Consider the following 27,481-nt stretch of genomic DNA (forward strand, 5'->3'; position numbering starts at 1 on the left):
TTGGGGGGGCTTGTTTTAGATGGGGGTCAGGGAGCATGTTTTGGGTCGGCCTGTGATCAGGGAATGGGGCAGATGGGAGTGAGAGCGGAGTATCGGTGGTTGGTGGTAGGAGTGGTTGCAGAATCAGGGCAATGCAAGGGTCTTGGGTCAGGAACTGGTCTGTGTATCCCCTTTTCCTTGGCACCGGATCTGTGAGGATCAGCAAGTTTGAACCATGGTCTGACCGAGCTCTCCGTTTTGCAGATATTCGGGACACAGTGAACTACAAGGAAGTGATGAAGCAGTATCCTTCTCATGGAGAGGGTGAAGGGATGTCTATATGAATGGCGAGTGTGAAGCACAATGGTGGATGAGTATGTGTGCACAAGAGGGGGAGCGAAGTGTATTACATATAATGCACAGAAATAGGCCATTTGGCCCAACAGGTCTGTGCTGGTGTTGACGCTTTGTAAGAACCTCCTCCCGCCCTTTTGGCTAAACCGATCAATGTATCCTTTTATTCCTTTCTCCCTTGTGCTTATCTGGCTTCCCCTTAAATGTGCCTATGCTTTTTGCCTCAACTACTCAGTGTGGTAGCGAGTTCCACACTTTGATCACACTGATGGAAGAAGTTTTTCCTGAAATCTCTATTTGATTTATTAGTGACTCTTGCATTTATAACTCCTAACTTTCATCTCTCCCGAAGGTGGAAACATCATCACTACGTCTATCCTATCAAATGCATACATAATATTAAATATCTCTATCCGGTCACCCACCCACCCCCCCCCCCCCCCCCCCCCCCCCCCAACATTCTTCTTTCTAGAGCAAAGACCCCTAGCCTGTTCAACCTTTTTGATAGGTATAATCTCTCAGTTCTGGTATCATTCTACTAAATCATCTTTGCACCTTCTGCTTTTTCTTATTACACAGAGATCAGAAGATATGAGGTGCAAGCTGACTATGGTAGATTGGGGAACTTTACTGAAAGGGTTGACGGTGGATAGGCAATGGATAATATTTAAAGAACGTGTGCATGAATTACAACAATTATTCATTCCCATCTGGCGCAAAAATAAAACCGGAAAGGTGGCTCAACCGTGGCTTACAAAAGAAATTAGGTATAGTATTCGATCCAAAGAACAGGCATATAAAATTGCCAGAAAAAGCAGCAAGTCTGAGGATTGGGAGCAGTTTAGAATTCAGCAAAGGAGGACAAAGAGGTTGATTAAGTGGAGTATGAGAGTAAACTTGTGGGGAACATAAAAACTGACTGTAAAAGCTTCTATAATTATGTGAAGAGAAAAAGATTAGTGAAGACAAATGTAGGTCCCTTACAGTCAGAAACGGGAAATTATAATGGGGAACAAAGAAATGGCAGAACAATTAAACACATACTTTGGTTCTGTCTTCACAAAGGAGGACACAAATAACCTCCCAGAAATGTTAGGGAACCAAGGGTCTAATGAGAGGGAGGAACTGAAGGAAATCAGTATTAGTAAAAGTAAAAATAGTGCTAGGGAAGTTAATGGGGTTAAAGGCTGACAAATACTCAGGGCCTGATAATCTACATCCCAGAGTACTAAAGAATGTGGCCCTGGAAATAGTGCATTGGTGGTCATCTTCCAAAATTCTGTAGATTCTGGAGCATTGGAGGGTGGCAAATGTAACCCCGTTATTAAAAAAGGAGGGAGAGATAAAACAGGGAATTACAGACCAGTTAGCCGTACATCAGTAATGGGGAAAATGCTAGTCTATATTATAAAGGATGTGATAGCAGAACACCTGGAAAGCATAAAAGGGATTGAACAAAGTCAGCATGGGTTTATGAAAGGGAAATCATGCTTAACAAATCTACTGGAGTCCTTTGAGGATGTAACTAGTAGAGTAGATGAGGGAGAACCAGTGGATGTGGTGTATTTGGATTTTCAGAAGGCTTTTGATAAGGTCCCACATAAGGGGTTAGTGTGCAAAATTAATGCACATGGGATTGGGGGTAATATACTGGCATGGATTGAGAATTGGTTGACAACGGCAGGGAGCCGGCCTGGGCGAGGGTACGGTGGGGAGCCGGCCTGGGCGAGGGTACGGTGGGGAGCCGGGCTGGGCGAGGGTACGGTGGGGAGCCGGGCTGGGCGAGGGTACGGTGGGGAGCCGGGCTGGGCGAGGGTACGGTGGGGAGCCGGCCTGGGCGAGGGTACGGTGGGGAGCCGGGCTGGGCGAGGGTACGGTGGGGAGCCGGGCTGGGCGAGGGTACGGTGGGGAGCCGGGCTGGGCGAGGGTACGGTGGGGAGCCGGGCTGGGCGAGGGTACGGTGGGGAGCCGGGCTGGGCGAGGGTACGGTGGGGAGCCGGGCTGGGCGAGGGTACGGTGGGGAGCCGGGCTGGGCGAGGGTACGGTGGGGAGCCGGGCTGGGCGAGGGTACGGTGGGGAGCCGGGCTGGGCGAGGGTACGGTGGGGAGCCGGGCTGGGCGAGGGTACGGTGGGGAGCCGGGCTGGGCGAGGGTACGGTGAGGGGCCGGGCTGGGCGAGGCTACGGTGGGGGGCCGGGCTGAATATAGAAGATTCTGAGGGGAAGTGAAAAAGCAAATAAAAGAGGCAAAGAGAGATTATGAAAAGAGACTGGCAGCTAACATAAAACAGAATCCCAAAGACCTCTGTAGGCATATAAATAGTAAAAGATAGAGTAGGGCTGTTTTGGAACCAAAAGGGGGATTTATGCATGGAGGCAGGGGGAATTCTCAAAGGAGGACCAAGGGATTGATTAAGAAGGGGAAAATAGAGTACGAGAGTAAGCTGGCGGGGAACATAAAAACTGACAGTAAAAGTTTCTATAGGTATGTGAAGAGAAATGTAGGTCCCTTACAGTCAGAAACAGGGGAAGTTATTATGGGGAACAAAGAAATAGCTGACCAAATAAGTGCATACTTTGGTTCTGTCTTCACAAAGGAGGACACAAATATCATACCAGAAATGTTGGGGAGCACAGGGCTTAGTGAGAGAGAGGAACTGAAAGAAATCAGTATTAGTAGAGAAATTGATGGGATTGAAGGCAGATAAATCCCCAGGGCCTGATGGTCTGCATCCCAGACTACTTAAGGAAGTGGCCCTGGAAATATTGGATGCATTGGTGGTCATCTTCCAAGATTCTATAGATTCTGGAACAGTTCCTACAGATTGGAGGGTAGCTAATGTAACCCCACTATTTAAAAAGGGAGGTAGAGAGAAAGCAGGGAATTATAGACCAGTCAGCCTGACGTCGGTAGTGGGGAAAATTCTAGAGTCCATTATCAAAGATTTTAAAGCAGAGCACTTGGAGAACAGTGGTAGAATCGGACAGTCAGCATGGATTTACGAAAGGGAAATCATGTTTGACAAATCTACTAGAATTCTTCGAGGATGAGGGGGAGCCAGTGGATGTGGTTTATTTGGACTTTCAGAAGGCTTTCAACAAAGTCCCACAGAAGAGATTAGCATGTAAAATTAAAGTGCATGGGATTGGGGGTAGTGTATTGCGATGGATAAAAAATTGGTTGGCAGACAGGAAACAAAGAGTAGGGATAAATGGGTCTTTTTCCGAATGGCAGGCAGTGACTAGTGGGGTACCGCAGTGATCAGTGCTAGGACCCCAACAATTCACAATGTATATTAATGATTTACATGAGGGAACTAAATGTAATATTTCCAAATTTGCAGATGACTCACAACTGGGTGGGAGGGTGAGTTGTGAGGAGGATGCAGAGAGGCTTCAGGGTGATTTGGACAAGTTGAGTGAGTGGGCAGATGCAGTAAAATGTGGATAAATGTGAGGTTATCCAGTTTGGTAGCAAAAACAGGAAGGCAAATTATTATCTGAACGGCTATAAACTGAGATGAGAATATGCAATGAAACCTGGGTGTTCTCATACACCAGTCGCTGAAGGTAAGCATGCAGGTGCAATAGGCGGTAAAAAAGGCAATTGGTGTGTTGGCCTTCATAGCAAGAGGATTCGGGTACCGGAGCAGGGATGTCTTGCTGCAATTATACAGGGCCTTGGTGAGGCCACACCTGGAATATTGTGTGCAGTTTTGGTCTCCTTATCTGAGGAAGGATGTTCTTGCTATAGAGGGAATGCAGCGAAGGTTTACCAGACTGATTCCTGGGATGGTGGGACTGACGTTTGAGGAGAGATTGAGTCGGTTAGGATTATATTCGCTGGAGTTGAGAAGAGTGAGGGGGGATGTGATAGAAACCTATAAAATTCCAACAGGACTTGACAGGGTAGATGCAGGAAGGATGGGGGAGTCCAGGACCAGGGGTCATAGTCTAAGGATACGGGGTAAACCTTTCAGGACTGAGATGAGGAGAAATTTCTTCACCCAGAGAGTGTTAAGCATGTGGAATTCGCTACCACAGAAAGCAGTTGAGGCCAAAAGATTGTATGTTTTCAAGAAGGAGTAAGATATAGCTCTTGGGTTTAAAGAGGTCAAAGGGTATGGGGCGAATGCGGGAACAGATTACTGAGTTGGATGATCAGCCAAATCATAATGAATGGCGGAGCGGGCTCGAAGGGCCGACTGGCTACTCCTGCTCCTATTTTCTATGAATTGCTATGGTATTAAATGAATACTTTACATGGGTCTTTACCAAGGAAGGAGATGCTATCCAGGCCACCGTGAAAGGGGAGGTAATTAATACACTAGAAGGATGAAAAACTATAAGGAGAAGGTATTAGATAAGCTATCTATACTTAAAGTTGATGAGGCTCCAGGACCAAATGAGATGCATCCAAGGATACTGAGGGAATTGAGAGCGGAAATTGTGGAGGCATTGGCCATAATTTTCCAGACTTCCTTAGACTTGGGTGGTGGCAGAGAACTGGAGAATTGCAAATGCTACGCCCTTGTTTAAAAATGGATGTAAAGGTAAACCCAGCAACTACAGGCCAGTCAGTTTAACTTTGGTGGCAGGAAAACCTCTAGAAACAATTCAGGACCAAATCATTGGTCGCATGGACAAATGCGGGTTAATGAAGGAAAGCCAGCATGGATTTCTTGAGGGAAAATCATGTTTAACTAGCATGCTTGAGTTTTTTTGGAGAGGTAACCGAGAGGGTTGATGAAGATAATGCTGTTGATGTGGTGTGCCTGGACTTCCAAAAGGCATTTGATATAGTGCCACACAACAGACATGTGAGCAAAGCTATAGCTCATAGAATAAAAGGCACTGTAGCAACATGGATACAAAATCCATGAGTGACAGGAAACAGATTAGTGGTTAATGGATGTTTTTCAGGCTGAAAGAAGGTTTGCAGTGGAGTTCCGCAGGGTCCGTGTTTGGGACCTTTCCTCATCCTGATATATTAATGACTTAGACCTTGGTATACAGGGCAAAGTTTCAAAATTTGCGGATGATACGAAACTTGGTAGTATTGTGAACTGTGAGGAGGATAGTGTAAAACTGCAAAAGAACATCGACAAACTGGTGGAATGGGTGGACAATGGGCGGCACAGTGGCCTCACAGCTCCAGCGACCCGGGTTCAATTCTGGGTACTGCCTGTGTGGAGTTTGCAAGTTCTCCCTGTGTCTGCGTGGGTTTCCTCCGGGTGCTCCGGTTTCCTCCCACAGCCAAAAGACTTGCAGGTTGATAGGTAAATTGGCCATTATAAATTGCCCCTAGTATAGGTAGGTGGTAGGGACAGGTGAGGATGTGGTAGGAATATGGGATTAGTGTAGGATTATTATAAAATAGGTGGTTAATGGTCGGCACAGACTCGGTGGGCTGAAGGGCCTGTTTCAGTGCTGTATCTCTAAATCAATAAATCAAATCAAACTGGCAGATGAAGTTCAATGTGGAGTAATGCGGAGTGATTCATTTTGGTAGGAAGAACAATTTAAAATAAAGGGTACAATTCTAAAGGGAGTCCAGATACAGAGGGACCTTGGTGTATATGTGCATGAGTCATTGAAGGTGGCAGGACAGGTTGAGAGAGAAATTAATAAAGCATAAAGGCGATAGGCCCTGACAACATTCCGGCAATACTACAGAAGACCTGTACTCCAGAACTAGCTGCGCTCCTAGCCAAGCTGTTCCAGTACAGCTACAATACTGGGATCTACCTGGCAATGTGAAAAATTGCCCAGGTTTGTCCTGTGCACAAGAAGCAGGACAAATCCAACCAGGCCAATTACCGTCCTATCAGTCTACTCCCGATCATCAGCAACGTGATGGAAGGGGTCATCGACAGTGCAATCAAGCGGCACTTGCTCAGCGATAACCTGCTCACTGATGCTCAGTTTGAGTTCCGCCAAGGCCACTCAGCTCCAGACCTCATTATAGCCTTGATACAGGCTTGGACAAAACAGCTGAACTCCGTAGGTGAGGTGAGACTGACTGCCCTTGACATCAAGGCAGCATTTGACCAAGTATGGCATCAAGGAGCCCGAGCAAAACTGAAGTCAGTGGGAATCAGGGAAAACTCTCCATTTGTTGGAGTCATACCTAGCACAAAGGAAGATGGTTGTGATTGTTGGAGGTCAATCATCTCAGTCCCAAGACATTACTGCAGGAGTTCCTCAGGGTAGTGTCCTAGGCCCAACCATCTTCAGCTGCTTCATCAATGATCTTCCCTCCATCATAAGGTCAGAAGTGGGGATGTTCGCTGATTGTGCAATGTTCAGCACCATTCCCAACTCTTCATTTACTGAAGCAGCCCATGCCCATATGCAGCAAAACCTGGACAACATCCAGGCTTGGGCTAATAGTGGCAATTAACATACGTGTCGCACAAGTGCCAGGCAATGACCATCTCAAAAGAGAGAGAATGTAACCATCTCTCCTTGACATTCAATGGCATTACCATCGCTGAATCCCCCACTATCAACATCCTGGGGGTTACCATTGACCAGAAACTGAACTTGACCAGAAACTGAACTGGACCAGTCACAAATTCTGTGGCTAGAACAGCAGGTCAGAGGCTGGGACTTCTGTGGCGAGTAACTCGTCACTTGTCTCCCCAAAGCCTGTCCACCATCTACAAGGCAAAAGTCAGGAGTGTGATGGAATACTCTCCACTTGTCTGGATGGGTGCAGTGCCAACAACACTCAAGAAGCTCGACACTATCCAGGACAAAGCAGCCCGCTTGATTGGCACCCGCTCCACCACCTTCAACATTCACTCCCTCCACCACCGATGCACAGGGGCAGCCGGGTGTACCATCGACGAGATGCACTGCAGCAACTCACTAAGGCTCCTTCGACAGCACCTTACAAACCTGCAATCTGTACCACCTAGAAGGACAAGGGCAGCAGATGCATGGCAACACCACCACGTGCAAGTTCCCCTCCAAGCCACACACCAACCTGACTTGGAACTATATCACCGTTCCTTCCCTATCTTTGGGTCAAAATCCTGGAACTCCCTCCCTAACAGCACTGTTGGTGTACCTACACCCCAAGGACTACAGCGGTTCAAGAAGGCAGCTCACCACCATCTTCTCAAGGGCAATTCGTGATGGGCAATAAATGCTAGCCTAGCCAGTGGCGTCCACATCCCATGAATGAATAAAAGGTATCCTAGGCTTTATTAATAGAGGCATAGAGTACAAGAACATGAAGGTTACGCTGAACTTGTATAAGACGCTAGTTTGGCCTCAGCTGGAGTATTGCGTCCAATTCTAGGCGCTGAATTTAAGGAAAGTTTTGACGGCATTGCGGAAAAAAATTCATGAGAATGGTTCCATGGATGAGGAACTTAATTTACAAAGATAGATTGGAGAAGTTGGGACTGTTTTCCTTGGTGAAGAGAAGGCTGAGAGGAGATTTGATGGAGGTATTCAAAATCATGAGGTGTCTGGACAGAGTGGATGGGGAGAAACTGCTCCCATTCGTGAAAGGATCAAGAACAAGAGGGCACAGGTTTGAGGTAATTGGCAAAAGAAGCAATGGCGACATGGGGAAAAGCTTTTTCATGCGGTGTGTGGTTAGGATCTGGAAGGCACTGCCTGAATTTGGTGGAGGCAGGTTCAGTCAAGGCATTCAAAAGGGAATTAGACAGTTGCTTGAAAATGAAGAATGTGCAAGGTTACAGGGAGAAGGTGGGGGAATGGCACTAAGTGAATTGCTCACTTGGAGAGCCGGTGCAGCCATGATGGGCTGAATGGCCGCCTTCTGTGCTGTAATGATTCTGATTCTGTGATCTCCTTCCTTTTCAATCTTAAATGTTGTTATATCCTTTTTGATCTCTTCTGATGTCACGCCCACCACTTTGCCTTGGCGCAGTGGTTAGCACCGCAGCCTCACAGCTCCAGCGACCCGGGTTCAATTCTGGGTACTGCCTGTGCGGAGTTTGCAAGTTCTCCCTGTGACTGCGTGGGTTTCCTACGGGTGCTCCGGTTTCCTCCCACAGCCAAAGACTTGCAGGTTGATAGGTGAACTGGCCATTATAAATTGCCACTAGTATAGGTAGATGGTAGGGGAATTGAGGGAAAGTGGGGATGTGGTAGGGAATATGGGATTAATGTAGGATTAGTACAAATGGGTGGTTGATGGTCGGCACAGACTCGGTGGGCCGAAGGGCCTGTTTCAGTGCTGTATCTCTCTATTATCAAGGAGACTAAAGTCATTGTTTAATATTTCTGCTATTTTGCAGTCACTACCTAAGAGTTTGTGTATATCGCTTAGTGGGCCTCACCCTATCCTGATTTCCGAATGTGAGGAGTGTCAACATGAGTATTGTGAGTAGGAGTACAGAACACACACTCCTTGGTGTCTCACATCCAGTGCTGACCTCGTCCCTATCCTGTCTACATTGGTCTGGCCAACCATTGTGAACCCCGGTCTGGCTGAGCGCCCAGCCTGTGCTAGCTCCCGGTCTGCCTGTTTTAATTCTGCCAACTGATTTGTTTCCCTGAACTGGTGCTCCAGATATGGTCTTGGACCGAATGGTGGGATCGTCACAGCTTTGAACTTATTTGCTACGCGGTTTGATCAGGTGAGAGTTTGTTGATTGTGGCTAGGGGTGGAGGGGTGGGCGCAGTTTCATTTTAGGATGTTAAACTAACTGCATTTGAACTCTTCCGCCATGTCTCTCTGCCCCTCTCCCTTCTCCCCCACCCTGCCTCCTAGTTGCCCACTCCTCTATGATGGGAGTTGCCATGTGTCTGACTCACTGACATTCTGGCCATTGAATTTAGTATATGAGACCTGTGGTGGTTTAACTGTGTGGAAGGGGTGATCTCATACAGTGTCTGTGTATTGTATGTTAATGCTATTCCTCTTAACTCTGTCTGGTGCAGGTTATGAAATTTATTGAGAAGAGGCAGCAGGACTGTCGGTGAGTGGATTTACTGCACAGGTGGAAGTCATTTGAGCCATCAGCTGCAGCTCTAATCTTTCATATCCCTCTTTGAAATGATGTTCCAATCTCTGCTCAACTGCTCCTGAGCTAATGCATTCTCGAGTGTAATAACCCAAATTCTTTTGATTGATGGGTGGCAGTGTTAGTGAAGGATTGGGTCACAGCGTTGGAATGTGACCATATCTTCAGATAGAATCCATATAGAGAGAACTGAAATGGGGCAAATAAGTGAGAGTAGGAAATAGCAAGCATAAGACTCCTTCGCACCGAATGGACTCACATGCTGAATAGCTCCAACATTCTCAGTTTTCAGAATATAAATAATCACATTATTTTGCTTTTTGGTATATTTGAAAAGGGAGATTAGAAAGGCTAATGGGGAATATGTTAGAAGACTAATGGACTAACGGGAGGCGGTGGCGTAGTGGTATTGTCACTGGATGAGTAACCCAGAGACCCACGGTATTTTTTTGGGGAAATGGGTTCGAATCCCACCACAGCAGAAGGTGGAATTTGAATTCAATTCATAAATCTGGAATTAAAAAGCTAGTCTAATGATGGCCATGAAACCATTGTCAATTGTTGTAAAAACCCATCTGGTTCACTAATGTCTTTTAGGGAAGGAAATCTGCTGTATTTACCTGGTCTGGCCTACATGTGACTCCAGACCCACAGCAATGTGGTTGACTCTTAAATGACCTCTGAAATGGCCTAGCAAGCCACTTTGTTGTATTTAACCGCTACAAAGTCAATAAAACAGAATGAAACCGGACAGACCACCCGTCATCGACCTAGGCACTGGAAATGACAACGGCAAACCCAGCCCTGTCGACCCTGCAAAGTCCTACTAACAACTGGGGGCTTGTGCCAAAGTTGGGAGAGCTGTCCCACAGACTAGTCAAGCAACAGCCTGACATAGTCATACTCAAGGAATCATACAGACAATGTCTCAGACACTGCCATCACCAACCCCGGGTATATTCTGTCCCACGGCAGGACCGACCCAGCAGAGGTGGCGGCACAGTGGTATACAGTCGGGAGGGAATTGCCGTGGGAAGTCCTCAACACTGACTCCGGACCCTATGAAGTCTCATAGCATCAAGTCAAACATGGGCAAGGACACCTGCTGATTACTACCTCCCTCAGCTGATGAATCAGTACTCCTCCATGTTGATCACCACTTGGAGAAAGCACTGAGGGTGGCAAGGGCATAGAATGTACTCTGGTTGGGGGACTTCAATGTCCATCACCAAGAGTGGCTCGGTAACACCACTACTGACAGAGCTGGCCAAGTCCTAAAGGACATAAAAGCAAAATACTGCGGATGCTGGAAATCTGAAACAAAAACAAGAAATGCTGGAATCATTCAGCAGGTCTGGCAGCATCTGTGGAAAGAGAAGCAGAGTTAACGTTTCGGGTCAGTGACCCTTCTTCGGAACTGACAAATATTAGAAAAGTCACAGATTATAAACAAGTGAGGTGGGGGTGGGGCAAGAGATAACAAAGGAGAAGGTGCAGATTGGACCGGGCCACATAGCTGACCAAAAGGTCACGGAGCAAAGGCAAACAATATGTTAATGGTGTGTTGAAAGACAAAGCATTAGTACAGATTAGGTGTGAATACACTGAATATTGAACAGCAGCAAGTGCAAACCTGAAGAAAAACAACCTGAAAAAAACAGTGGGTAAGCAAACTGAACAAACTAAGATGAAATGAAATAAATGCAAAAAAAATTGTAAAAAATGTAAGAAGGAATGTAAAAAAAGGAAGAAAAAATAACTAAAAATGAAAGTAAAATGGGGGGGCAGTCATGCTCTGAAATTATTGAACTCAATGTTCAGTCCGGCAGGCTGTAATGTGCCTAATCGGTAGATGAGATGCTGTTCCTCGAGCTTGCGTTGATGTTCACTGGAACAGTGCAGCAATCCCAGGACAGAGATGTGAGCATGAGAGCAGGGGGGAGTGTTGAAATGGCAAGCAACGGGAAGCTCAGGGTCCTGCTTGCGGACTGAGCGGAGATGTTCCGCAAAGCGGTCACCCAGTCTGCGCTTGGTCTCCCCAATGTAGAGGAGACCACACTGTGAGCAGCGAATACAGTATACTACATTGAAAGAAGTACAAGTAAATCGCTGCTTCACCTGAAAGGAGTGTTTGGGGCCTGGGATAGTGAGGAGCGAGGAGGTAAATGGGCAGGTATTACACCTCCTGCGATTGCAGGGGAAGGTCCTCCATTACCCCCACCACCCCGTCCCAGGGCACCTTCCCCTGCAATCGCAGGAGGTGTAATACCTGCCCATTTACCTCCTCTCTCCTCACTATCCCAGGCCCCAAACACTCCTTTCAGGTGAAGCAGCGATTTACTTGTACTTCTTTCAATGTAGTATACTGTATTCGCTGCTCACAGTGTGGTCTCCTCTACATTGGGGAGACCAAGCGCAGACTGGGTGACCGCTTTGCGGAACATCTCCGCTCAGTCCGCAAGCAGGACCCTGAGCTTCCCGTTGCTTGCCATTTCAACACACCATTAACATATTGTTTGCCTTTGCTCCGTGACCTTTTGGTCAGCTATGTGGCCTGGTCCAATCTGCACCTTCTCCTTTGTTATCTCTTGCCCCACCCCCACCTCACTTGTTTATAATCTGTGACTTTTCTAATATTTGTCAGTTCCGAAGAAGGGTCACTGACCCGAAACGTTAACTCTGCTTCTCTTTCCACAGATGCTGCCAGACTTGCTGAGTGATTCCAGCATTTCTTGTTTTTGTCCTAAAGGACATAGCTGCTAGACTGGCACTGCGGCAGATGGTGAAGGAACCAACAAGGTGGAAAAACATACTTGACCTCGTCCTCACCAATCTGCCTGCCACAGATGCATCTGTCCATGACTGTATTGATAGGAGTGACCACCGCATAGTCCTTGTGGAGACGAAGTCCCGCCTTCACATTGAGGATACCCTCTATCGTGTTGTGTGGCACTAACGCCATGCTAAATGAGAAAGATTTGGAACAAATCTAGCAGTGCAAAACTGGGCATCCATGAGGCGCTGTGGGCCATCAGCAGCAGCGGAATTGTACTCAATCACAATCTGTAACCTCGTGGCCCGGCATATCCTCCACTCTACCATTACCATCAAGCCGGGGGAACAACCCTGGTTCAATGAAGAGTGTAGGAGGGCATGCCAGGAGCAGCACCAGGCATACGTCAATGAGGTGTCAACCTGGTGAAGCTACAACACCGGATGACTTGCGTGCCAAACTGCGTAAGCAGCGTGCGTGAGACAGAGCTAAGCAATCCCATAACCAACGGATCAGATCTAAGCTCTGCAGTCCTGCCACATCCAGCTTTGAATGGTGGTGGATAATTAAACAACTAACTGGAGGAGGTGGCTCCACAAGTATCCCCATGGCCAATGATGGGGGAGCCCAGCACATCCGTGCGAAAGATAAGCTGAAGCATTTGCAACAATTTTCAGCCAGAAGTGCCGAGTTGATGATCCATCTCGGCCTCCTCCCGAAGTCCCCAGAATCACAGATGCCAGACATCAGCCAACTCGATTCACTACGCATGATATCAAGAAACGACTGAAAGCACTGGATACTGCAAAAGCTATGGGCCCTGACAATATTCCGGCAATAGTACTGAAGACCTGTGCTCCAGAACTTGTTGCATCCCTAGCCAAGCTGTTCCAGTACAGCTACAACACTGGCATCTACCTGGCAATGTGGAAAATTGCCCAGCTATGCCCTGTACACAAAAATCAGAGCAAGTCCACCCCAGCTAATTACTGTCCTATCAGTCTACTCTCAATCATCAGTAAAGTGATTAAAGGTGTCATTGACAGTGCTATCAAGCGGCACTTACTTAGCAATAATCTGCTCAGTGACACTCAGTTTGGCTTCCTGCAGGTCCACTCAGCTCCTGACCTCATTACAGCCTTGGTTCAAACATGGACAAAAGAGCTGAACTCAAGAGGTGAGGTGAGAGTGACTGCTCTTGACATAAAGGCAGCATTTGACCAAATAGGGCATCAAGGAGCCCTAGCAAAACTGGAGTCAATGGGAATCAGCGGGAAAACTCTCCGCTGGTTGGAGTCATACCTAGTGCAAAGGAAGATGGTTGTGGTTGTTGGAGGTCAATCATCTCAGCTCCAGGACATCACTGCAGGAGTTCCTCAGGGTAGTGTCCTCGGCCCAACCATCTTCAGCTGCTTCAGCAATGACCTTCCTTCAATCATAAGGTCAGAAGTGGGGATGTTCGAACAATGTTCAGCACTGATCGCGACTCCTCAGATACTGAAGCAGTCCGTGTAGAAATGCAGCAAGACCTGGGTGAGTTCCAGGTCGCGCCACACAAGTGCCAGACAATGACCATCTCTGACAAGAATCTAACCATCGCCCCTTGACATTCAATGGCATTATGATAACTGAATCCCCCACTATCAACATCCTGGGTGTTGCCATTGACCAGAAACTGAACTGGAGTAGCCATATAAATACCGTGGCTACAAGAGCAAGTCAGAGGCTAGGAATCCTGTGGCGAGTAACTCACCTCCTGACTCCCCAAAGTCTTTCCACCATCTACAAGGCAGAAGTCAGGAGTGTGATGGAATACTCTCCACTTGCCTGGATGGGTGCAGCTCCAAGAAGCTCGACATCATCCAGGACAAAGCAGTCCGCTTGATTGGCTACCCATCTACAAAAATTCACTCCATCCACTACCGAAGCACAGTGGCAGCATAGTGTACCATCGACAAGATGCACTGCAGCAATGCACCAAGGCTGCTTAGACAGCATCTTCCAAACCCACGCCCTCTACCAACTAGACGGACAAGGGCAGCAAATACATGGGAACACCACCACCTGCAAGTTCCTCTCCAAGTCACACCCCATCCTGACTTGGAACTAATACTGCCGTTCCTTCACTGTCGCTGGGTCAAAATCCTGGAACTCCCTTCCTAGTAGCACAGTGGGTATCCCTACCTCACATGGACTGCAGCAGTTCAAGAAGTCAGCTCATCACCACCTTCTTGAGGACGATCAGGGATGGGCAATAAATGCTGGCATAGCCAGCGATGCCCACATCCCATGAATGAATGAATTTTAAAAGACAATTTCAAAGATAATAGTGAGGGCTTTTATCAGCATATTAGTTTTGAATGGATACTGGACTATGGGGAGAGTGAGGATGAGTGGGATTAGTTTGGGATTGATATAAGGCTATGGGGATAGTGGGGCAGTGGGATTAGTTTGGGATTGATACCGGGCTATGGGGATAGTGGGGCAGTGGGATTAGTTTGGGATTGATACAGGGCTATGGGGATAGTGGGGCAGCGGGATTAGTTTGGGATTGATACAGGGCTATGGGGAGAGATTGCAAGTGACGTAAATAGGAGCAGGAGAATGTCGTACAGCTTCTCAAATCTGTTCCGTCATTTAATAAGATCATGGCTGAATTTTTACATCAGTTTCCAATTAAAATACTATTTGCCTTCCTATTTGCTTTCTGTACCTGCAGTGGGCTTAGTTTTGGGTTGATACAGGGCTGTGGGGAAAGAGTGGTGCAAGGGATTAGCTTTGGAGTAGAGACCTTAAATGAATTGAGATCTCCCCCCCCCCCCCCCCCACCCCAGTACCTACGCACTTGTATCTTTTTATTAATCCTGTTATGTTTCACATCTTATTAATAACTTACACATCCTGATTTACAGAAGACATACGGCACAGAAACAGGCCATTCGGCCCAAATAGTCCATGCTGGGGTTTATGCTCCACTTGCGCCTCCTTCCATCTTTCCTCATTAAACCTGTTAGTCGTCACTCTCCTGTTTCCTTCTCCCTCATATGCTTGTCTGGTTTCCTCTTAAATGCATCTCTACTATTTGCTTCAACCACTCCCTGTGGTAGTGCATTCCACATTGTCACCAGTCTTTGGGTAAAGAAGTTTCTTCTAAATTCTCTATTGGATTTCTTGGTGACTATCTTACATTGATGGCCTCTAGTTATGGTCTTCCCCAGAAGAGAAAACACTCTGATCTACTCTATCAAAATTTTTTATAATTTTAAAGACCTCTATAACGTCACCCCCTCAGCCTTTTTTTTCAAGAAAAAAGAGACCCAGTCTGTTCATCCTTTCATGCTAAGTTCGCAGATGACAAGAAAATTGATGTTGTAAATAGTGAGGAGAAAAGCCTTAGATTACAGGACGATATAGATGGGCTGGTAAGATGGGCAGAGCAGTGGCAAATGGAATTTAATCCTGAGAAGTGTGAGGTGATGCAGTTTGGGAGGACTAACAAGGCAAGGGAATATACAATGGATGGTAGGACCCAAGGAAGTACAGAGGGTCAGAGGGACCTTGGTGTACTTGTCCATAGATCACTGAAGGCAGCAGCACAGGTAGATAAGGTGGTTCGGAAAGCATATGGGATACTTGCCTTCATTAACCGAGGCATAGAATATAAGAGCAGGGAGGTTATGATGGAGCTATATAAAACGCTAGTTAGGCCACAGCTGGAGTACTGTGTACAGTTCTGGTCGTCACACTAGAGGAAGGATGTGATTGCACTGGAGAGTATGCAGAGGAGATTCATGAGGATGTTGCCTGGGCTGGAGCATTTCCGCTATGAAGAGAGACTGGATAGGCTAGGGTTGTTTTCCTTAGAGCAGAGAAGGCTGAGGGGACCTGATTGAGGTATACAAAATTATGAGGGGCATAGATAGGGTAGATAGGAAGAAACTTTTTCCCTTAGCGGAGGTGTCAATAACCAGGGGGCATAGATTTTAAGGCAAGGTCCAGGAGGTTTAGAGGGGTTTTGAGGAAAAACTCTTTCACCAGAGGGTGGTTGGAATCTGGAATGCCCTGCCGATAGGGGTAGTCGAGGCAGGAACCCTCACAACATTTTGGAAGTATTTCGATGAGCATTTGAAACGCCATAGCATACAAGGCTACAGGCCAAGTGCTGGAAAATGGGATTAGAATAGATAGTTAGGTGCTTGATGGCCGGCATGGACATGATTGGCCGAATGGTCTGTTTCTGTGCTGTATACCTCTATGACCCACACATTTCTGGTGTCATCCTTGTAAATCTTCTCTGCATCCTGTCCAGTACCCCTTTATCCTTTTTATAATATGGCGACCAGAACTGCATGGTGCTCTGGGTGTGGCCACATCAAAGTTCGATACAGATTTAGCATAACTGCTTTTCAATTCTATCCCTCTAGAAATCAGTGGCCTTTTAACCATCTGTGAGGGGGTTACTTTTGCACCACTCCAGGTCGTCTCTATTCGACAAACATTGCCTTCTGAGCTTGCCTTGCAAGCAGCTGTTTGTCTGATCAGTAAGACCCATTGCTGCAACTGCATCAAACCTTCATAAAACAGTCACTCTTCCTACATTTCTGTGAAGCGGAAAGACAAACAATCTCAAGATGCATTCTGGCCTTCACAGCCACTGGGGCCTCTAAACCCTCAAGGACTTGTTACAAGTTAGCTACAGGAATTGTTTCTATTGAAAGGATAATTAAATTCACAGCTACGATTGCAATCATTGAATTGAATTATCAAATGGCCTTCTGTGCTGTAAATTTCTAAACTTCTATGAAGAGTTACTGGACACAGTTAATATAAAAATGAAGAGATCGATAGCGCAAAAGCAAAATACTGTGGGTTAACGTTTCATGTCAATGACCTTTCTGTCTCCACAGAAGCTGCCTGACCTGAGTATTTCCAGCATTTTCTGTTTTCCTTTCAGAAATTAATAGTCTCATTTGATCAACCCTTTCCTAACCATAAGATTGTTTTTTAAAAAAAAAACACGTAGAGGATCAATGGCTTTATAAATAGAGCCATAAAAGTACAAAAGCTGGGACATTTTGTTAAACTTTTATAATAGGCTGGTTAGGCCTCAGCTGGACTCCTGTTACATTCCAGAAAGCCTGGCGGTGAAGGGTGGAACTGGAGCCTAATAGAACAAAGAACAAAGAAAATTACAGCACAGGAACAGGCCCTTCGGCCCTCCAAGCCTGCGCCGATCCAGATCCTCTATCTAAACATGTCGTCTATTTTCTAAGGGTCTGTATCTCTTTGCTTCCTGCCCATTCATGTATCTGTCGAGATACATCTTAAAAGACGCTATCGTGCCCGCATCTACCACCTCTGCTGGCAATGCGTTCCAGGCACCCACCACCCTCTGCGTAAAGAACTTTCCACGCATATCCCCCCTAAACTTTTCCCCTCTCACTTTGAACTCGTGACCCCTAGTAATTGAATCCCCCACTCTGGGGGGGAAAAAGCTTCTTGCTATCCACCCTGTCTATACCTCTCATGATTTTGTACACTTCAATCAGGTCCCCCCCTCAACCTCCGTCTTTCTAATGAAAATAATCCTAATCTACTCAGCCTCTCTTCATAGCTAGCGCCCTCCATACCAGGCAACATCCTGGTGAACCTCCTCTGCACCCTCTCCAAAGCATCTACATCCTTTTGGTAATGTGGCGACCAGAACTGCACGCAGTATTCCAAATGTGGCCGAACCAAAGTCTTATACAACTGTAACATGACCTGCCAACCCTTGTACTCAATACCCCGTCCGATGAAGGAAAGCGTGCCGCATGCCTTCTTGACCACTCTATTGACCTGCGTTGCCACCTTCAGGGAACCATGGACCTGAACACCCAAATCTCTCTGGACATCAATATTCCCCAGGACTTTTCCATTTACTGTATAGTTCACTCTTGAATTGGATCTTCCAAAATGCATCACCTCGCATTTGCCCTGATTGAACTCCATCTGCCATTTCTCTGCCCAACTCTCCAATCTATCTATATTCTGCTGTATTCTCTGACAGTCCCCTTCACTATCTGCTACTCCACCAATCTTAGTGTCGTCTGCAAACTTGCTAATCAGACCACCTATACTTTCCTCCAAATCATTTATGTATATCACAAACAACAGTGGTCCCAGCACGGATCCCTGTGGAACACCACTGGTCACACGTCTCCATTTTGAGAAACTCCCTTCCACTGCTACTCTCTGTCTCCTGTTGCCCAGCCAGTTCTTTATCCATCTAGCTAGTACACCCTGGACCCCATGCGACTTCACTTTCTCCATCAGCCTACCATGGGGAACCTTATCAAACGCCTTACTGAAGTCCATGTATATGACATCTACAGCCCTTCCCTCATCAATCAACTTTGTCACTTCCTCAAAGAATTCTATTAAGTTGGTAAGACATGACCTTCCCTGCACAAAACCACTGATAAGCCCATTTTCTTCCAAATGGGAATAGATCCTATCCCTCAGCATCTTCTCCAGCAGATTCCCTACCACTGACGTCAGGCTCACCGGTCTATAATTACTTGGATTATCCCTGCTACCCTTCTTAAACAAGGGGACAACATTAGCAATTCTCCAGTCCTCTGGGACCTCACCCGTGTTTAAGGATGCTGCAAAGATATCTGTTAAGGCCCCAGCTATTTCCCCTCTCGCTTCCCTCAGTAACCTGGGATAGATCCCATCCGGACCTGGGGACTTGTCCACCTTAATGCCTTTTAGAATACCCAACACTTCCTCCCTCCTTCTGCCGACTTGACCTAGAGTAATCAAACATCTGTCCCTAACCTCAACATCCGTCATGTCCCTCTCATCGGTGAATACCGATGCAAAGTACTCGTTTAGAATCTCACCCATTTTCTCTGACTCCACGCATAACTTTCCTCCTTTGTCCTTGAGTGGGCCAATCCTTTCTCGAGTTACCCTCTTGCTCCTTATATATGAATAAAAGGCTTTGGGATTTTCCTTAACCCTGTTTGCTAAAGATATTTCATGACCCCTTTTCGCCCTCTTAATTCCTCGTTTCAGATTGGTCCTACATTCCCGATATTCTTTCAAAGCTTCATCTTTCTTCAGCCTCCTAGACCTTATGTATGCTTCCTTTTTCCTCTTAGCTAGTCATCCATGGTTCCCTAATCTTGCCATTTCTATCCCTCATTTTCACAGGAACATGTCTCTCCTGCACGCTAATCAACCTCTCTTTAAAAGCCTCCCACATATCAAATGTGGATTTACCTTCAAACAACTGCTCCCAATCTACATTCCCCAGCTCCTGTCGAATTTTGATAGAGTTGGCCTTCCCCCAATTTAGCACTCTTCCTTTAGGACCACTCTCGTCTTTGTCCATGAGTATTCTAAAACTTACGGAATTGTGATCACTATTCCCAAAGTAGTCTCCTACTGAAACTTCAACCACCTGGCCGGGCTCATTCCCCAACACCAGGTCCAGTATGGCCCCTTCCCGAGTTGGGCTATTTACATACTGCTCTAGAAAACTCTCCTGGATGCTCCTTACAAATTCTGCTCCATCTAGACCTCTTAACACTAAGTGAATCCCAGTCAGTGTTGGGAAAATTAAAATCTCCTATCACCACCACCCTGTTGCTCCTACATCTTTCCATAATCTGTTTACATATTTGTACCTCTATCTCACGCTCGCTGTTGGGAGGCCTGTAGTACAGCCCCAACATTGTTACCGCACCCTTCCTATTTCTGAGTTCTGCCCATATTGCCTCACTGCTCGAGTCCTCCATAGTGCCCTCCTTCAGCACAGCTGTGATATCCTCTTTGACCAGTAATGCAACTCCTCCACCCCTTTTACCTCCCTCTCTATCCCGCCTGAAGCATCGATATCCTGGGATATTTAGCTGCCAATCATGCCCTTCCCTCAACCAAGTCTCAGTAATAGCAATAACATCATACTCCCAGGTACCAATCGAAGCCCTAAGTTCATCTGCCTTACCTACTACACTTCTTGCATTAAAACAAATGCACCTCAGACCACCAGTCCCTTTGCGTTCATCATCTGCTCCCTGTCTACTCTTCCCCTTAGTTACGCTGACTTCATTATCTAGTTCCTTACAGGCTTTAGTTACTACCTCCTTACTGTCCACTGACGACCTCATTTGGTTCCCATCCCCCTGCCACATTAGTTTAAACCCTCCCCAACAGCGTTAGCAAAAGCAACCCCAAGGACATTGGTTCCAGTCCGGCCCAGGTGTAGACCGTCCAATTTGTAAAAGTCCCACCTCCCCCAGAACCGGTCCCAATGTCCCAAAAATCTGAACCCCTCCCTCCTGCACCATCTCTCAAGCCACGCATTCATCCTGACTATTCTTTCATTTCTACTCTGACTATCACGTGGCACTGGTAGCAATCCTGAGATTACTACCTCTGAGGTCATTTATCTAACTAAAGTTTAAGCTAAGCTTACGATTAAAAATGGCAGGAGATCTCAGACCCGTGTCATGCTCCTCTTGCTCAATGTGGGAGCTCAGGGACACGGCTGATGTCCCTGACTCCTTCACGTGCTGGAAGTGTGTCCAGCTGCAGCTCTTGTTAGACCGCATGACGGCTCTGGAGCTGCGGATGGACTCACTTTGGAGCATCCGCGATGCTGAGGAGGTCGTGGATAGCACCTTTAGTGAATTGGTCACACCGCAGATTAGGATTGCTGAGGGAGAAAGGGAATGGGTGACCAAAAGGCAGAGAAAGAGCAGGAAGGCAGCGCAGGTGTCCCCTGCGGTCATCTCCCTCCAAAACAGGTATACCGTTTTGGATACTGTTGAGGGAGATGGCTCACCAGGGGAAGGCAGCAGTAGCCAGGTTCATGGCATCGTGGCTGGCTCTGCTGTTCAGAAGGGCAGGAAAAAGAGTGGAAGGGCTATAGTGATCGGGGATTCGATTGTAAGGGGAGTAGATAGGCGGTTCTGTGGTCGAAAACGAGACTCCCGAATGGTATGTTGCCTCCCAGGTGCACGGGTCAGGGATGTCTCAGATCGGCTGCAGAACATTCTGAAGGGGGAGGGTGAACAGCCAGTTGTCATTGTGCACATAGGCACCAATGATATAGGTAAAAAACGGGATGAGGTCCTACAAGCAGAATTTAGGGAGTTAGGAGCCAAGTTAAAAAGTAGGACCTCAGGTAGTAATCTCAGGATTGCTACCAGTGCCACATGCTTGTCAGAGTAGAAATGAAAGAATAGTCAGGATGAATGCGTGGCTTGAGAGATGGTGCAGGAGGGAGGGGTTCAGATTTTTGGGACACTGGGACCGGTTCTGGGGGAGGTGGGACTATTACAAATTGGATGGTCTACACCTGGGCCGGACTGGAACCAATGTCCTTGGGGGTGCTTTTGCTAACGCTGTTGGGGAGGGTTTAAACTAATGTGGCAGGGGGATGGGAACCAAATGAGGAGGTCAGTGGACAGTAAGGAGGTAGTAACTAAAGCCTGTAAGGAACCAGATAATGAAGTCAGCGTGACTAAGGGAAAGAGTAGGCAGCGAGCAGATGAACGCAAAGGGACTGGTGGTCTGAGGTGCATTTGTTTTAATGCAAGAAGTGTAGTAGGCAAGGCAGATGAACTTAGGGCTTGGATTAGTACATGGGAGTATGATATTGCTATTACTGAGACTTGGTTGAGGGAAGGGCATGATTGGCAACTAAATATCCCAGGATATCGATCCTTCAGGCGGGATAGAGAGGGAGGTAAAAGGGGTGGAGAAGTTGCATTACTAGTCAAAGAGGATATCACAGCTGTGCTGAAGGAGGGAACTATGGAGGACTCGAGCAGTGAGGCAATATGGGCAGAACTCAGAAATAGGAAGAGTGCAGTAACAATGTTGGGGCTGTACTACAGGCCTCCCAACAGCGAGCGTGAGATAGAGGTACAAATATGTAAACAGATTATGGAAAGATGTAGGAGCAACAGGGTGGTGGTGATAGGAGATTTTAATTTTCCCAACATTGACTGGGATTCACTTAGTGTTAGAGGTCTAGATGGAGCAGAATTTGTAAGGAGCATCCAGGAGGGTTTTCTAGAGCAGTATGTAAATAGTCCAACTCGGGAAGGGACCATACTGGACCTGGTGTTGGGGAATGAGCCCGGCCAGGTGGTTGAAGTTTCAGTCGGGGACCACTTTGGGAATAGTGATCACAATTCCGTAAATTTTAGAATACTCATGGACAAAGACGAGAGTGGTCCTAAAGGAAGAGTGCTAAATTGGGGGAAGGCCAACTATACCAAAATTCGGCAGGAGCTGGGGAATGTAGATTGGGAGCAGTTGTTTGAAGATAAATCCACATTTGATATGTGGGAGGCTTTTAAAGAGAGGTTGATTAGCGTGCAGGAGAGACATGTTCCTGTGAAAATGAGGGATCGAAATGGCAAGATTAGGGATCCATGGATGACAGGTGAAATTGTGAGACTAACTAAGAGGAAAAAGGAAGCATACATAAGGTCGAGGCAGCTGAAGAAAGGCGAAGCTTTGGAAGAATATTGGGAATGTAGGACCAATCTGAAACGAGGAATTAAGAGGGCTAAAAGGGGTCATGAAATATCTTTAGCAAACAGGGTTAAGGAAAATCCCAAAGCCTTTTATTCATATATAAGGAGCGAGGGTAACTAGAGAAAGGATTGGCCCACTCAAGGACAAAGGAGGAAAGTTATGCGTGGAGTCAGAGAAAATAGGTGAGATTCTAAACGAATACTTTGCATCGGTATTCACCGAGGAGAGGGACATGACGGATGTTGAGGTTAAGGATAGATGTTTGATTACTCTAGGTCAAGTCGGCATAAGGAGGGAGGAAGTGTTGGGTATTCTAAAAGGCATTGAGGTGGACAAGTCCCCAGGTCCGGATGGGATCTATCCCAGGTTGCTGAGGGAAGGGAGAGAGGAAATAGCTGGGGCCTTAACAGATATCTTTGCAGCATCATTAAACACAGGTGAGGTCCCGGAGGACTGGAGAATTGCTAATGTTGTCCCCTTGTTTAAGAAGGGTAGCAGGGATAATCCAGGTAATTATAGACTGGTGAGCCTGACGTCAGTGGTAGGGAAGCTGCTGGAGAAGATACTGAGGGATAGGATCTATTCCCATTTGGAAGAAAATGGGATTATCAGTGATAGGCAACATGGTTTTGTGCAGGGAAGGTCATGTCTTACCAACTTAATAGAATTCTTTGAGGAAGTGACAAAGTTGATTGATGAGGGAAGGGCTGTCGATGTCATATACATGGACTTCAGTAAGGCGCTTGATAAGGTTCCCCATGGTAGGCTGATGGAGAAAGTGAAGTCGCATGGGGTCCAGGGTGTACTAGCTAGATGGATAAAGAACTGGCTGGGCAACAGGAGACAGAGAGTAGCAGTGGAAGGTAGTTTCTCAAAATGGAGACGTGTGACCAGTGGTGTTCCACAGGGATCCGTGCTGGGACCACTGTTGTTTGTGATATACATAAATGATTTGGAGGAAAATATAGGTGGTCTGATTAGCAAGTTTGCAGACGACACTAAGATTGGTGGAGTAGCAGATAGTGAAGGGGACTGTCAGAGAATACAGCAGAATATAGAGAGATTGGAGAGTTGGGCAGAGAAATGGCAGATGGAGTTCAATGAGGGCAAATGCGAGGTGATGCATTTTGGAAGATCCAATTCAAGAGTGAACTATTCAGTAAATGGAAAAGTTCTGGGGAAAATTGATGTACAGAGAGATTTGGGTGTTCAGGTCCATGGTTCCCTGAAGGTGGCAACGCAGGTCAATAGAGTGGTCAAGAAGGCATCCGGCATGCTTTCCTTCATCGGACGGGGTATTGAGTACAAGAGCTGGCAGGTCATGTTACAGTTGTCTAAGACTTTGGTTCGGCCACATTTGGAATACTGCGTGCAGTTCTGGTCGCCACATTACCAAAAGGATGTAGATGCTTTGGAGAGGGTGCAGAGGAGGTTCACCAGGATGTTGCCTGGTATGGAGGGCGCTAGCTATGAAGAGAGGTTGAGTAGATTAGGATTATTTTCATCTAGAAAGACGGAGGTTGAGGGGGGGACCTGATTGAGGTGTATAAAATCATGAGAGGTATAGACAGGGTGGATAGCAAGAAGCTTTTTCCCAGAGTGGGGGATTGAATTACTAGGGGTCATGAGTTCAAAGTGAGAGGGGAAAAATTTAGGGGGGATATGCGTGGAAAGTTCTTTCCGCATAGGGTGGTGGGTGCCTGGAACGCGTTGCCAGCGGAGGTGGTAGATGCGAACACGATAGCGTCTTTTAAGATGTATCTAGACAGATACATGAATGGGCATGAAGCAAAGAGATACAGACCCTTAGAAAGTAGGCGACAGGTTTAGATTTAGGATCTGGATCGGCGCAGGCTTGGAGGGCCGAAGGGCCTGTTCCTGTGCTGTAATTTTCTTTGTTCTTTGTTCTTTCTTTGTCCTACTTTTTAACTTGGCTCCTAACTCCCTAAATTCTGCTTGTAGGACCTCATCCCGTTTTTTAACCTATATCATTGGTGCCTATGTGCACAACGACAACTGGCTGTTCACCCTCCCCTTTCAGAATGTTCTGCAGCCGATTTGAGACATCCCTGACCCGTGCACCTGGGAGGCAACATACCATTCGGGAGTCTCGTTTTCGACCACAGAACCGCCTATCTACTCCCCTTACAATCGAATCCCCGATCACTATAGCCCTTCCACTCTTTTTCCTGCCCTTCTGAACAGCAGAGCCAGCCACGATGCCATGAACCTGGCTACCGCTGCCTTCCCCTGGTGAGCCATCTCCCTCAACAGTATCCAAAACGGTATACCTGTTTTGGAGGGAGATGACCGCAGGGGACACCTGCGCTGCCTTCCTGCTCTTTCTCTGCCTTTTGGTCACCCATTCCCTTTCTCCCTCGGCAATCCTAGTCTGCGGTGTGACCAATTCGCTAAACGTGCTATCCACGACCTCCTCAGCATCGCGGATGCTCCAAAGTGAGTCCATCCGCAGCTCCAGAGCCGTCATGCGGTCTAACAAGAGCTGCAGCTGGACACACTTCCAGCACGTGAAGGAGTCAGGGACATCAGCCGTGTCCCTGAACTCCCACATTGAGCAAGAGGAGCATAACACGGGTCTGAGATCTCCTGCCATTTTTAATCTTAAGCTTAACTTAGTCTTAACTTAGATAAATGAAAAAGGAACGAAAAGTTTTTACCAATCACACGAAAAAAAAATAAATAGAAAAAGCCTTACCTTATCTGCACACTGAGTCCTTTTTTTTTTTGGTTAGAGGAGGAGGGCGGGTGGGAGACACTACAGGTGTAGTGTCTCGGGTTCAACCGCTGTCCAAATATATAGGACTTACTTACCCAGCTGCCACCTCGCTCTCCCTGTCGCCGCTGCAAAAATCTTTAAATAAAAGCTTGTAAAGTGTGTCGCGATTCATGTTCTAAACATGCACCTCCCAACCCAACAACCACCATTTCAGTAATATAATTAAACACTTAATATAGAACTGAACTGTGTTCGCGACACACTTTACAAGATTTTATTTAAAGATTTTTGCAGCGGCGACAGGGAGAGCGAGGTGGCAGCTGGATAAGTGAGAACGGTGTTCAGTTCTGGGCACCACAGTTTAGGAAAGATAGCAAAGCCTTGGCGAGGGTTCAGAGAAGATTTACTGGAATGATGCCAGGGATGAGGGACTTCTGTGGCATGGAGAAACTGAAGAAGCTGGGATTATACTCCTTAGACTAATGAGTTGGTGTGCTCCTCTCTCTAAGGTTTGTTCTGATAGACACTCCTGGACAGATTGAAGTATTCACATGGTCAGCATCTGGAACCATCATCACCGAAGCTTTGGTAGGTATTAACACATGGATTGGGGCTTTTGAATCCCATAACAATTAGCAGCTGATGTCCAACCAGTGTCTCCTTTCACAGACCGCACAATTCATCTACCTATGCTGTATCTGCCCTGGGAGTGTTTGATGGGGCAGTGTGGAGGGAACTTTACTCTGTATCTAATCCCGTACTGTATCTGCCCTGGGGCTGTTTAATGGGACAGTGTAGAGGATGAGAAGGTTCGTAGGTGAGGCTGGGGATATGGCGAGAAGGTGGGTAGTTGGGGCTGGGGATATTAGGGCAAGGTGGGTAGGTGGGGTTGAAGCCTCTCTCTGGGAAGAGTCTGTAATTTAGCATGACTCCATGGCAGCTGTGAGGGTTAGATGTGGGTTAAGGTGTGGGCTGGGAGATGGCATTGGAAAGGTGAGTAGATGAGTCAGTTACATGTGTGGGGTGGCTGCATCTGCTAGCCCTTGCCCCTCTCCCCGTGACCTGTGGCAGATTAAAGCCCAGCTGTCGTTCCAATGTCCAATGCTTTACTCTGGGTGTTGGTGTTGCAGCCTGATCCTGACTGTTTCTGTCTCTTACATTAATACTGGTTTTCCTCACAGGCCTCCACCTTCTCCACAGTTGTCGTCTATGTGATGGACACATCGCGCAGCACAAACCCAGTCACCTTCATGTCTAACATGCTGTACGCGTGCAGGTATGACTCCGACTCTGTATCGTGGGAGGAACTGGTCACTATACAATTTGATGTTTTGGATATCTGGCGAGAGAGGGAGCAGTGTCCTTGTTTACAGATAATTATTAAATAGGAGGAGAATAAATAATTGCAGGCCAAAGAAGGCTGTAAGGGGACATTGATATGATGCTGGAGTGGGCAAAAACGAGCAGATGGAATTCAATGTTTGTGTGATGAGGCATTTTGTTTTTTTTAAAAAGTCATTTTACTTTGTTGGAGAGCAGAGGGGTTCAGGTTCACAGGATATTAAAAACAGCTCAAATGGATAAGGCTGTGAAAAGTCTTCACTGAATACTAGGAGTTATGGAATGTAAAGGTCGAGCTGTAATGGTGAATCATATAACTAGGGATGTGGATTCGGGGCTTTAAATTAAAAAGCAGAGGTAGGGTTCAGATGATGTGAGATTTAGAAATCTAAAGAAAAAAGTCAGGACAATAGAACAGTGTAGCGATTTGGGTGAAGGCAAGCAGAGTGGGACACAAAGGGACAGCTTTTAATTGTAATAGTGCATCAGTGAATAAGGTCCATGCAAATAATAGTAAAAAATTAAATTAAATGCTCTTTATCTGAATGTGCAAAGCATTGGCAATAAAATAGATGAACTAGTGGCACAAATACAGATAAATGGTTTAGATCTAATTGCCATTACAGAGACATGGTTACAAGGTGACCATGGTTTGGGAAGTAAATATTCCAAGGTACACAACATTTCGAAAAGATAGACAGAATGGAAAAAGAGGTGTAGCACTTGCCTTCCGGGAGAGAGCGGACAGG

At 46.7% G+C, this 27,481-nt stretch overlaps 1 protein-coding gene across 2 annotated transcripts in view; it reads left to right on the top strand.

The window, feature by feature from the left end:
• Nucleotides 1–27,481, top strand: part of gpn1 (GPN-loop GTPase 1) — a 137,581-nt gene that overhangs the window by 43,476 nt on the left and 66,624 nt on the right. For both annotated transcript variants that reach the window (XM_068027571.1, XM_068027572.1), the window contains exons 3-7: nucleotides 244–283; nucleotides 8,886–8,952; nucleotides 9,257–9,294; nucleotides 25,901–25,979; nucleotides 26,573–26,667. In XM_068027571.1, the coding sequence (XP_067883672.1) occupies nucleotides 244–283; nucleotides 8,886–8,952; nucleotides 9,257–9,294; nucleotides 25,901–25,979; nucleotides 26,573–26,667 (319 nt within the window). The remainder of the gene's footprint in view (nucleotides 1–243; nucleotides 284–8,885; nucleotides 8,953–9,256; nucleotides 9,295–25,900; nucleotides 25,980–26,572; nucleotides 26,668–27,481) is intronic.

Source organism: Heterodontus francisci, unplaced genomic scaffold (genome assembly GCF_036365525.1).
Source record: "Heterodontus francisci isolate sHetFra1 unplaced genomic scaffold, sHetFra1.hap1 HAP1_SCAFFOLD_593, whole genome shotgun sequence".
In the NCBI taxonomy this organism is placed as follows: domain Eukaryota; kingdom Metazoa; phylum Chordata; class Chondrichthyes; order Heterodontiformes; family Heterodontidae; genus Heterodontus; species Heterodontus francisci.